This window comes from Ranitomeya variabilis, chromosome 1 (assembly GCF_051348905.1).
Source record: "Ranitomeya variabilis isolate aRanVar5 chromosome 1, aRanVar5.hap1, whole genome shotgun sequence".
NCBI lineage: Eukaryota > Metazoa > Chordata > Amphibia > Anura > Dendrobatidae > Ranitomeya > Ranitomeya variabilis.
In genome coordinates this window covers 522216638-522229711 of record NC_135232.1, presented here as the reverse complement: position 1 = coordinate 522229711, position 13074 = coordinate 522216638, and the positions used below count along the sequence as shown (strand labels likewise).

Genomic DNA, 13074 nt, shown 5'->3' with positions numbered 1-13074 from the left:
ACTTCCCAGTCAGCTTCACTAAAATAGCCAGTTAACTGGATTAGATCCTGCCACAGAGACTGATATAGTAGGCTATAACTCTTTTGCTTTGTGAGCCCTGCAGGGCTCCTAGCTGTTTCAACAGCAGTTTATGCTGCACCAGAGTCTTCCTGTCACTCCTGAAGAGATGGCTGTCTGCGTGATTCCACCGTTGTCCTGCATGGGAGCCGTCGGTCATCGCTGTCTTCCTCGCTGGACCACCAGTGTATTTTTGTTCCCAGCAGGGGGCCGGAACTTACCGCTGTTTGAGTCCGGTGGTGTTTGGATCCGGAGCCTGCGATGTGTTGACCAGTGCAGGTCTTCTTCTTTGCTGTCGCTGGTGTACGCTGGTCTCTCGCGCCTTCTGATCTGTCGCCGTCCACCAATAAAATGGCGGCCGTCTTTTCCCGCCTTTTGTTCCAAGGTCCGGGGGAGTGTCAGCGTCGGCTTCTATGTGGAGCTGATATCACGTCACTGCGGGTCTTCCCCCAATGCTTCTGGATCGCTTTCTACTGCCTCCGTCTTTCAATCCGGGGAGGCTTAGCGCTTTATGCTAATGAACACAGGGCGGTATATCCCCAGGCAATAGGGGAGGGAGCAGCAGCCATGCAGAGACCGCTCCACAGTGTGTGCCTGTAGCTGTCACTTCCCTCCTCCTCACTACCAAATACAGAGAGGGAGTTTATAATAAAATCTGATGTTTTTTACCTCAGGTCCTGTGGCTTATTAGCTGAGCCGCTTGTTAGAAGGTATTAGCTTCCTGAGGCTGGATTACCTCAACCCTGTAGTTTGAAGGCCCAAACTGTCCTAGGGCTGATTTCTAAAATTTATGTGGTAAAATTAAAATAATTTTCGGATCATAGTGACCCAGATGAGGCACTGGATAAGATCCAACCAAGGATTTGACAATAAAAACGTTTTTTTAGGCGATTTTAGTTGATTATAGAGGATTTTCCTCAGGAGCTCCAGCACCGCACAACCTACGCCATAGCAGTCCTGGCCACGCCCCTTCCGAACAGCCGAATTTTAAGCAAATTGTTCGAGTTCGTGGAACGACTCGAACACCACCCTAAACAGCTCGAATTTGAAATTGGCGAACAGTTGGACTCGAACTCCGCTCATCTCTAGTGGTAATATCTCTGAATGCTTCAATATATTCCAGTGATTATGATATTGTTTTTTCGCGACACATTGTACTTCATGTTAGTGGTGAACTTAGGACAATATTTTTTGAATTTATTTGTGAAATTATTAGAATTTTGGCAAGAATTTTACAATGCTCTTAAACCAGATAGTTATGTCACATAAAACAGTTAGTAAATAACTTTATATAGAAATCATTTTTTAAACCTAATTTCCTTTTTGTTAGAATTTAGATTGGTTAAAATTTGATCAGCAATTTCTCAATTTTCCAACAAAATTTACAAAACCAATTTTTATAGGGACCGCATCACTTTTTAAATTATTTTGAGGGGCCTGTATGACAGAAAATACCCCAAACTGGTACCAATTTAAAAACTGTACCCCTCAAGGTGCTCAAAACTGCATTCGATAAGTTTATTAACCCTTCAGGTGCTTCACAGACATTAAAGCAATGTGGAAGAAAAAAATGAACTATAATTTTTCCCTCAAAAATATTTATTTAGCCCCAAATTTTCAATTTTCACAATGGTAACAGGAGAAAATGGACCATACAGTTTGTTATGCAATATCTTCTAAGTACGACCGATATCAAATATGTGGTGGAAGGGCTCGGAAGGGAAGGAACACCATTTGACTTTTGGAGTGCAAAATTGGCTAAAATAGATAGTAAATGTCATGTCACGTTTGGAGAGTGCCTGATGTGCCTAAACAGTGGAAACCCCCTGCAACTGTCCCAATTTTGGAAACTACACCCCTCAACTAATTAATCTCCTGGCACCAATTAATAAGGAGGTGTCTAAATACCCAATTTCTTTTTACAGGAAATGCAGTCATGAGATCATCCTTGAGTATTTTAGTTAGGTGAATTCTGTGGCCAATGACTTTTATTCCTTAAGTCACCAAGGAAAACTGCGAAGGAAAAAAACACAGTTATTGTAAGAATAGCATGCGCTTACTAGAGTAGGAAATCGAATACAAATATACAAAACTATTATTATTTTATTATTTGGACTGAGATGTGATTTATTAGGGCATGTGGACTACATATAGGCAAGGATAATCACATGGATGCCATGCAATACATGCATGCAGTTGGAGCTAGGCTGTCTGGTACCGCAGTGCAATCCTTTTCAAATTGAGGTTTTGGTCTATATAAATTTGAAAAGAAATCATCTTAAAAGAAAAATCTTAACCAGTGGTTTCATGTATTGAATGTAAAGTGCTATTATTACATTTTCAATTGGCAGCTTAATTTAACAAGTTATCTTATTTTTCAACTTGTAGTATATGGGTTGCATTGAAGTTCAACGTTCAATGAGGTCTCTGGATTTTAACACAAGAACCCAAGTGACAAGGTTGGTAATAACAAAAACAGTTAAAGAAGTTTTCCTACCAAATATATTTATTACCTATTTTCATGGTGGGTGATAAATGTATGAACAGTTGGGGTCTGACCACTGGCTTCACCATCACTTCTCATGATAGCCGTTCCAAAGTCTCTTATGTGAATCAAATGAATGTCTCTCCTAGTCATCTATCTCCACATCCTCAGTGCACCCAATAGCACTTGGTATACTGGCTGATGGCTGGATCAAGCAGCTTACTTGAAATGCCCTATTTATTATAATGATGGCTGGACGATACATGACAAGCACGTTCTACTCATTGGGTCTCCCATATTTCCTTATAGTTAGTTTGTGACCAGACCCCTCACTCCTCCTGTAACTGTTGAACAATGTCTTACTTTGTGATGTCTTTTTTTGTTTCTATATGTCCCCGCTTAATTGTAAAGTGCAGCAGATTATGTTGGTGCTATAAAAATACAATTACTATTATTATTACATGTACACCAGTTTTTTGGCACAAATTACGCTAGAGTTTGGGCTTCAGCTTAGGAAATCTTCCCCATAAACATTATGTAGACACTTAGTTTTGATTGTCTGTTTAGTAAGTTATTTGTTATTAAAGTTGTTAGATTTTATATTTATGTTCTCTAATTTATATGTCGCAGAGAAGCCATCAACAGACTTTATGAGGCTGTACCTGGAGTTAGAGGGACCTGGAAGAAGAAGGTGGGTGTATTAACTTGATTGATCGCAAAGAAAAAGATTGTGAGCACCCTCTACATGAGAAATGCAGTCATACGTAACATGCCATGTTTTACATATTGTTCTTTCTTTAAAGGCACCCAATAAATCTTTAGGATCAATCTTGGGTAGGAGTAATCTTCGGTTTGCAGGAATAAGCATTGCTATAAACATATCCGTCGAGGGACTGAATCTCAGTATACCAACCACTCGACAGGTAGCTAGTTTAACTTTAATCCAATTATTTTACAGTATTTCTGTATAATCTAAATGATGGAATTTAGATATATTTGATTTTGTAGATTTATGTAACTTTTGTATAATATTTGGTAATTCAGAAAATATGATAATTTAGTGTCAGGCCTGTATATACAGTAAAGGATTATAGGATATACATCAAAGAAACAAGAGCTTTCAGATTCCTAAATGTAGCTATGTAAAAATAAAACAAATGATCACTAATGTCAAGCCAATAACCATAGAAAATGTATGTAATTTTATTAGTATTTCAAAATACAAGCAAGACGAACAAGTGCACATAATAAAATCAGAAAAGTACTTGACAAGTCTAATGAGCAATGATGCAACCTGGCAGAGGAAGGCAGTCCATACGATGAAGGCACTCAAAAGTATATAGAGTATATACCCAGTAAAAAATATAATATATTAAACTGGGTGGCATAACATCACATGCATATAAAGAAAAGAGGAACAGACTCACTATTTAGTATAGCGTGTGGCAAAATTACCATGTTCCTATAGAGCTAGGGATAAAGTGCCAAAAGTGCATATATATCAGAGATAGACATATCTTACCCATGGATGCCAAAACCAACTGCGCAGATGCCCCTGTATATAAAGGATTATGTCTGAATTCACACACTATTTTAATGGTGTTGTACCATAAATGAAAATTATCAACTATCCTGTGTCTCTGGATTTCCAAGCTTGAATTGGGAATTTTTCCCGCTGCTCTTTTCATTGTTTATGGGACAACTGGAAATAACTGAGCACTGATCTCTGCTACCTCTAGCAGACCCACTGCCATCAGCAAATTATCATCTATGTGTTGATTTTTGTCATTAGGAAAATATCAAACAGAACCTGTATGGATGATCAGTCCCCCCAAAACAATTTATATGGTCATGTTGTTCTCTGAAGATTATGTAATCTACACCATTACTAATTAATTCTGTTGCTCTGCTGTTTTAATAAATATGGCTTAAGTGCTCTGGGCATGACCGGAGCACTTCCTAAGCCTCTGCCTCCATGGCTCTATTCTATATGCCCAGCCACAGCTGCCTATACTTCTCTGATAGCTGACTAACCAGGTGAGTCTGGGTGGAGAATAGATTCAGGTAGGAAGAGGCTTGGGAAGTGCTTTGATACTTCCCTGAGCACTTAAGTCTCATTTGCATAATATTAATTAACGGAGCACTTTTTCAGTCAAGGAGCAACACATTGCATCAGAAAGAGTGTGAATGATGACATTATCTTTTCAGACAGCAACATGGCTTTATAAACTTTTTGGGGGTGAAGGGGTGGATTGATCATTGTGGCAGATTTCCGCTAAGTTATTTACAACATAGAGATTCTTTAACCCCTTTACCCCCAAAGGTGGTTTTCACGTTAATGACCAGGCCAATTTTTACAATTCTGACCACTGTCACTTTATGTGGTTATAACTCTGGAACGCTTCAACTGATCCTGGTGATTCTGAGATTGTTTTTTCATGACATATTGTACTTCATGATAATGGTAAAAGTTCTTCGATATGCTTCGTTTATTTGTGGAAAAAATGGAAATTTGGCAAAAAATGTTCTCCTGAGCATGCCAATACCCCATATGAGGGAGAAAAACACTGTTTGGGCGCATGGCAGAGCTCGGAAGAGAAGGCGCGCCATTTGACTTTTTGAATGCAAAATTTGCTGGAACAATTGACGTACGCTATGTAGCATTTGGAGAGCCTCTGATGTGCCTAAACAATGGAAACCCCCCACAAGTAACACCATTTTGGAAACTAAGCCCCTCAGGGAACTGATCTAGATGTGTGGTGAGCACATTGAACCCTCAGGTGCTTCATAAACGTTTAGAACATTGAGCCGTGAAAATAAAAAAAAATCACATTTTCCTCACAATAGTTTTTAGCCACAGAAATTGCATTTTCACAAGGGTAGCAGGAGAAATTGCATCATACAATTTGTAGTGCAATTTCTCCTGAGTACGCCGATACCCCATATGTAGGGGAATGCTACTTTTGAGGCACAGGGCAAAGCTCAGAAGGGAAGAGACGCCATATTGGAGTTCAGATTTTGCTGGAATGGTTTGAAGGTGCCAAGTCACATTGGCAGAGCCACTGAGGTGCCAGAACAACAGAAACCCCCTATATGTGAACTCATTTTACAAACTACACTCCCCAATGATTTGATCTAGGGGTGCAGTGATCATATTGACACCACATGTGCCTCACAGAATTTTATACCTTTGAGCGGTGAGGAAAGAATAAATTACATTTTTACCACTAAAATGTGGTTTTAGCACCAAGTTTTAATTTTCTAAGGGCTAATAGGAATTTTTTTTTTTTTTTTAAAACAAACTGAGGTCCAGTTTGTCCTGAGTGCGTCAATACCCTACATGTAATGCAAAGCGCAGAAGACAAGGAGTGCCAGATTTTACGGTTTTGGTCTGCAGGTTCCATGACCCCCTGGGAGAGCCCATGCGCCAGAAAAGCAGAACCCCATCATAAGTGATCCCATTTTACAAACTACACCTCTCAATGAATTCATCTAGAGGTGCAGTGATCATATTAACACCACAGGTGTGTCATAGAATTTTATACCTTTGGGCAGCAAAGAAAAAATAACTACATTTTTAATAGCAAAGTGTTGTTTTAGCCCCAGATTTTACATTTCAACCAAGTGGGTAAAAATGGCACCAAAATTTGTCCCACAATTTCTACTAAACGTGGCAATACCCCATATGTGGGTGTACAGTACTACTTAGTCATACGGAGAGACGAGGGAGCGACGGAGCACTATTTGCCTCCTAGAGAGCATAATTTCCTAGAACAATTTGCGGACTCCATATACAGAGCCCTCTAATTGCTAGAAGAGCATAATCCCCCCTCATCTGACCCCATTTTGGAAATTATACCCCTTTAGGAATTTATCTACAGATGTAGTGCCGATTTTGACAACAAGCAGCAATAAATGTTGCAGAGTGAAAATTGCAAACCATTGCCATTGTAGTGACTAGAATGCAGTAGTGACCAGTATGTTGCAGTCACCAGTATGTTAAGCCCGCGCTTCTGGAGACATGCAGGCGTAAGTTAGGCAGGCTCTCATCGCTTCAGAAATGCCAAACATGTGAAAGTTATATGTTTGCTGAATTTCTTTTGGAGGGTGAGGAGCCATTTTGCTTTTCCAGAGCCTTCGCACTATCAGTAATGTAGAAGCCCCCTATATTTCCATTAACAGATGACAGTCTGAGTGGGGACTTGATTTTATTGTGAATTGAGTTGAAGCTTTATTGGGAATATTTTACATAATTTTTGGGATCACATTTATCCGGTGCTCTAAGCTGAGCACTTACTTTGGGGTTTCCATCTAAATCTCTGAGTGACATGATTCAGATGAAACTCCCGAGGGATCCATTCACTATAATGAGGAAGCAGAGTTTCTCTGGACTCCGTCTGGCTTCTGTTCAGTGGTGTCCTAAAAAGACAGACTGCTGGATCACAGGTCAGACGGCATCCACATTGCCTCTATCTGCCTCATTATAGGGAAACTTCCATTGAGGGTTCCATCTGAATCACGTGTTTCAGAGATTTACATGGAAACCCCACTGTAAGCGCTCAAAGCAGAGGGCAGGATAAATGTGCGATCTTTGGGAGGCAGAATGAAAAAATCAACAGCAGGTGAAGAATTGATTATATTTATTTTTAACACCATTCCTCATATGGTATAAATGATTAGGCGACTTTATTCTTTGGGTCGGTGCGATTACAGAGATCCCAGATTTATATCGGGTTTTTATGTTTGTCTGCAGTCACACACTAAATGACGCTTAATTGCAAAAACTATTTTTTCCATATTTTGGCCCACAGAGTCATGTGAGGGCTTGTTTTTTGTGGAACGAGTTGATGTTTTTATTGGTACCATTTTCAGACACATGACATTTTTTGATCTCTTTCTATTCCAATTTTTGGGAGGCAGAATGAACAAAAACCAGCAATTCATGAATTTTTTTAGGGGGGAGGTCATGTCATCTCACATGTGGTAAAATTGATAAGTCAGTTTTATTCTTTGGATCAGTACTATTACAGCGATACCTCATTTACTGTATATATTTTTTATGTTTTGGCACTTTTACACAATAAAAACTATTTTATAGAAAAATAATTATTTTTGCATCTCTATATTCTGAGAGCTATAACTTTTTTATTTTTCTGCTGAAGGAACTTTTTGGTGGCTTGTTTTTTTGTGGGACAAGATAAAGTTTTCAGCGACATAAAAAGCAACATTTTGGCCAGCAGGAGGCCATTTTTGGAAGCAAAACAAAATGGCAGATGAAGATAGCATACATGCAGTACACAGAGAAAATTTTATATTTGGAATCTATTGTTATTGGAAACCCCCCAGAAGTGATGACATTTTAAAAACTGCCCCCCTTAAATTATTAAAAACTGCTGTCAGGAAAATTGTTAAACTTGGAGTACTGCGCAGAAATTCAGCAAAATTGGAATGAAGAAATTAAATATTAATATTTTTCCACTAAAATATTGCTTTAGCCAAATTTTATTTAATATTCACCAAGTGTAATAGGAGAAAATGGACCCCCCATAAATATTATGCATTTTCTCCTGAACATGCTATCCCAGTACGTGGCGTGACAGGGTAACTGGCACGGTGTATGAGGGGAGATATGTGTCAGGAAGATTGCTTTCATCCATGATCTAGAAACCTATGAGTTTCTCTTCAGCATGCTGTGTGCTGAAGGAGTTAATCGGCCATGTTGGAACAGGTTTGCAGGTGAGTAGATAAGAGATGGTCCAGACCCTACTCATCATATCTCCACCTCAAGTGTGTGGCTGGGATGTTAAATGTACAGGCACTAGCACTGTTTTTTTTTCTTTGTGCTGTAACTTGAAGAGGAAAGACTCCAAAGGGTGCATCCAGGAAGAGCTGAAGATACATGGTGGTCTGAGCGGGCGAATCCCTCAGACATATAGACTTTGCTATACCTTATCTTTTTTTGTTTTGCTGGTATGCCAGAGAGGCCATGCTTTCTTTTCTGAACCCTGCTACGGTTTATGCTGTTCCATAATAAACCAGCAGGAGATTTACCACAAGAAGCAGCTGAGTGAGTCAACCCCTCACAGTGGTCATACTTCTCTTCGGCCACATGGCAAGGGTGAGAAATGAAGAAGGGCTAGTTGCTTATTGAAGCACAGATTTGGATGGAATAGATTGAAAACATGTTGCATTTGTGGACACTCTAGGGTACCAAAGCACCAGAAACCCCCACGAGTAATCCAATTTTGAAAACTAGGGGTGAAGTGAGCATTTTGACCCCACATTGAGCCTTTTGAATACTGTAAAACATTTTAGTAATGAAATGTAAATTTGTATTAGCTGCAAATGTTTCCCTTTCACAAGGGTAAAATGTTAAATAGACATCACAATTTGTTGCGGAATTTCTCCCAGATGCAGTGATACCCTATATGTCATGGCAAACTATTGTTGGCCTCACAGCTGCAAATAGGAGGTAGAAGCGCTATTTGGTTTTTGGAGTGCAGATTTTGTTAGCATGCAGGCAGCATTTGCAAATCCCCCAAGGTGCCAGAACAGCAGAAAACTCCCCAAAGTGACCTCACTTTAGAAATTACACCTGTCAATTAATTCATCTGTAGCTACAGTGACTATTTGGGCCCCACAAGTGTTTTCACACTGCAACAACATTATATATTTTTATCTGGAAAACTGCAAATCTGCTAGCTTAGTGCCCATATATTGTGCCCAGCATGAGACATGTGTTGAGGAGAGCCATAAGATCAAATTCTTAATTAACCTCAAGACATAAGAGATTGAGAGAAGCAACCCATAACGTGCATTTTTTAACCTTACATAAGCTTTCTCAGATCAAAGTAAGACACTAAAGATGGCTGCCATTTCCTGTATCAGCACACCATGTGCTGATATCCAAGATGATGCCCACCCTGATGACCTCATGGATCCACCCACAGTGACGCCCACCTTGATGACCTCATGGACCAACCCACCCTGATGACCTCATGAATCCACCCACAGACTTGCTCTATGCCCAATCCACTAACCAATGAATACATATGAGCACTCCCATTTTAGAGCTAACCGAGCCCCCCTTACAGGGGTTATATAAAACTGTGTTCTGATTAAATAAAGCCCTTGGAGCTGAGCCATAGATTGATCAAGGAGAGTTTACATCTGACTGTGTGTTGTCATATGTTATTTCTTTAGTGCGCACCTGATCAATATCCATTAGGCCAGGAGTAGGCAACTTAAGTGAACATTTTATTAATTGTTCAACCAAACATATTTGGCAGCCCAACCTGGGGCCAGCAGAGAAAGAGCCCTGAACCCTGAGGACCGGCGAGTGGAAAGGCAGGACACGCTGAATACCCTGAACCTGCAGACTGATCACCTCCTTATCAGAACACGGTAAGTCTGCTGATTTTTATAATCTGTAGTCTTTACCTGTGTCCTTCGGGGTATCCTGTGCAGATTGCCTGACCGTGTCCGGTTTTCGTGGTATCTGTAAGACGGCAGAAGGGTCTCTCCGCTGCTGGTCATTTAATTGCAAGAACCGTCACATGTTTTAGTTGCCTACTGCCTGTTACGTGTTGTGAAGAGGGGAGATGACTGGTAGTTAAGAGAGAAAAAAAAAGCAAATTTTTCAGTGTTGAAAAAAAAAAAAATTTTGTCTGTGGTACAGTACACGGTTGTCGCCTGTGATACGATTTTCAGTTCTGTATAGGAGAGACTAGGACCTGGAGTGAATTGACTCGGCCTAGTAGGGGCCCGTTAACTTCGAGTGAGATGACTCAGTTCGGAGCCTAATAAATTGTGTAGCGGCCCGTAAACTTCGAGTGAGTTGACTCAGTTCGAGCCAATTAAATTTAGTTTTGCCTTGTGACTTCGAGTGAATTGACTCAGCACGGGGCCTAATAATTTAGGAGTAATTTGATTAAGTAGGGAACAATTGGTTTGTAAAGTACGGAACACGGAAGTCAGACAGGGACCACATGACAAGAAGGAATAGGAACTGTGTGCTGCAGACTCAGTTCCCTTTAGAATCTCAGGTTTGAGTCATCTCCCCCGTCTTATTGTTTGTTTGGTGTTTGTTATCTTGATAGAGAGATATATATATCTATAGAAAGATGGAGAAATTAATGCAGTTCTGCCGTATTGGCACTAAGCCAAATTCAGATGGCAAGTTAGACCCGTGTACATTAGTAGTGACTCATGAAGGGAAGAGTCATGTTAAACAATGTAAAAAGCTCATGAAGTTGTGTAGAATGCCAGAAGGGGGAAGGTTACAGCCCCTGGAGTGGAAGATTGTCTTGAAAGAAAGAAAAAGTATCCTAGAAAATAATGGATTGTTGTCTACTGCTAGGGCAGGGGAAAGAGTCTCTGAAAGTTTGTATAGAGAAAATTGGGTAGAAGATGAAAGGAATAAAAAGGGTAGAGTTCTGAGTTATGTGTATTACAAAAATGTATCCTGTGAGCGGCCACCACCGTATAATGGTCGCCCAGGGCCATGTGCTTATTCTGATGGCAGCAGCCATTTTGTGGATGGCAAATGTGTTAATGCTGGCAGCAGTCATTTTGTGGATGGGCCATATGCTTATTCTGATGGCAGCAGCCATTTTGTGGATGGCAAATGTGTTAATTCTGGCAGCAGCCATTTTGTGGATGGCAAATGTGTTAATGCTGGCAGCAGCCATTTTGTGGTTGGCAAATGTGTTAATGCTGGCAGCAACCATTTTGTGGATGGCAAATGTAATCCTTGCAGCAGCCATTTTGTGGATGGCAAATGTAATTCTGGCAGTAGCCATTTTGTGGATGGCAAATGTAATTCTGGCAGTAGCCATTTTGTGGATGGCAAATGTAATTCTGGTAGCAGTCATTTTGTGGATGGCAAATGTAATTCTGGTAGCAGCCATTTTGTGGATGGCAATTGTAATTCTGGTAGCAGCCAAATATTAGTGAGCAGATTGAGACCTTGACAATTCCCGCCATTCTTGTTGGCACTTTCGGTTTCCCTGTTCATGCATGTACAAGGGAAATCATTGGAATTATAATAAACAAGTGTAACCCCCCAAGCATTCTCTGAAATCAGGTTAATTAATAATGAGGACAGGACTGTAAAGCTTTTAAGACTGCTTGTGTCACCTGGACCCCACACCATGATACTGGAGCTGCCCAAATAGAGCCCCTCATTCCAGGACTATTACCTCCTCCTGCTCCTCATACACAAGGCATTACATCTGTACTCCCGATGCCATCTCTACTCCCGCCTCAGGTGCCACCACCAACAGTGCCAATGCTCATGTCTGAGGAGCCCAGCCTCTACGTCAAGTTTACACCCCAGCAAGCTGCTACTCTGTTGAACCAACTTCCAGATCCAGAAAAACAGCCGATGCCTTTCTACAGAAGCATGCTTCAAATCCAAAGGAATTATTCAGCCACATGGCAAGATCTCATTTCCCTGGCAAATCTTAAAGCGGGCGATGCATATTGGCCTGTTATGGAGATCGCGTTCAATGATGCCTCACTTGCCAGTGACACCACATGGGACTCTGGTATTTTGTTCTACCAACAACTTAAGACATGGGCCTCGGATAAGTTGGCTGATCAGTCAACATCTTTCAAGGATGTCACGCAGGAACCAGGGGAATCGGTGGAGAGATATCATGCTTGCTTAGCCCAAATGTTTAATGACCTTGGCTTCAGTAACCAAATAAAAGTTCAACGAACACTGCTCATCTCCTCTATTGTTGAAGGCCTTCGGGAAGCCCTGAGGAAGCAATTTCAAGCAATCAGACCTGAATATGCTACATTGGATCCTAAGGATGTTTTAACAATAGCTAAGGGATTCGAAAAAACACTCCCTGAGAAATCGATAACCTTGAACAAAAAGACCCATATTCTATGGACTGATGTGCAATATCAAAACCAGAAACTTCTATCACCTCATAGCAAAGATGTCTGCTTCAATTGTGGCAACCCAGGTCACCGAAAACGGGATTGTAGGGCCCATTTTCCAAGACGCAGATTCGGGAATCACAACGAGGATAATCGCAGATTCAGCTATCCTTGTTACAATGACCAATACTACGCACGACCACTACAAGCTCAGATGCATCCAGATGTCAGTCACACAGCAGCTCTGATGGATCTAAGTACCCGATAGGACAAGAGCAAGCCCGTGTCTACTACTTTGGCTTCTATTTCTGGTCCTATAGCCAAAGGACGTTCAAGGCAAACCCTTAATAATAATAATAATAATAATAATAATCTTTATTTATATAGCGTCAACATATTCCGCAGCGCTTTACAGTTTAACAGTTTCAAACACAACAATCATGGGTAACAATGTTAACAATACAGTAATAAAGCAAAATAAGACAAAATAAGATGAAATAAGACAACCCTGCTCGTGAGAGCTTACAATCTACAATGAGGTGGGGAGATACAAAGTACAGGTGTGTATTTACAATGATGTATTTACAATGATGGTCCAGCCATCTTCAGAGAGTGGGGGGTAGGTGGAGATAGTGTGTGTG

The 13074-nt window shown here is 40.6% G+C and overlaps 1 protein-coding gene across 1 annotated transcript in view; it reads left to right on the top strand.

The window, feature by feature from the left end:
- The window catches only part of SHC2 (SHC adaptor protein 2), a 254964-nt gene that overhangs the window by 122988 nt on the left and 118902 nt on the right, over positions 1–13074 (top strand). Inside the window, exons 2-4 of the mRNA XM_077253964.1 lie at positions 2446–2516; positions 3173–3233; positions 3346–3465. Coding sequence (XP_077110079.1) covers positions 2446–2516; positions 3173–3233; positions 3346–3465 — 252 coding nt within the window. The remainder of the gene's footprint in view (positions 1–2445; positions 2517–3172; positions 3234–3345; positions 3466–13074) is intronic.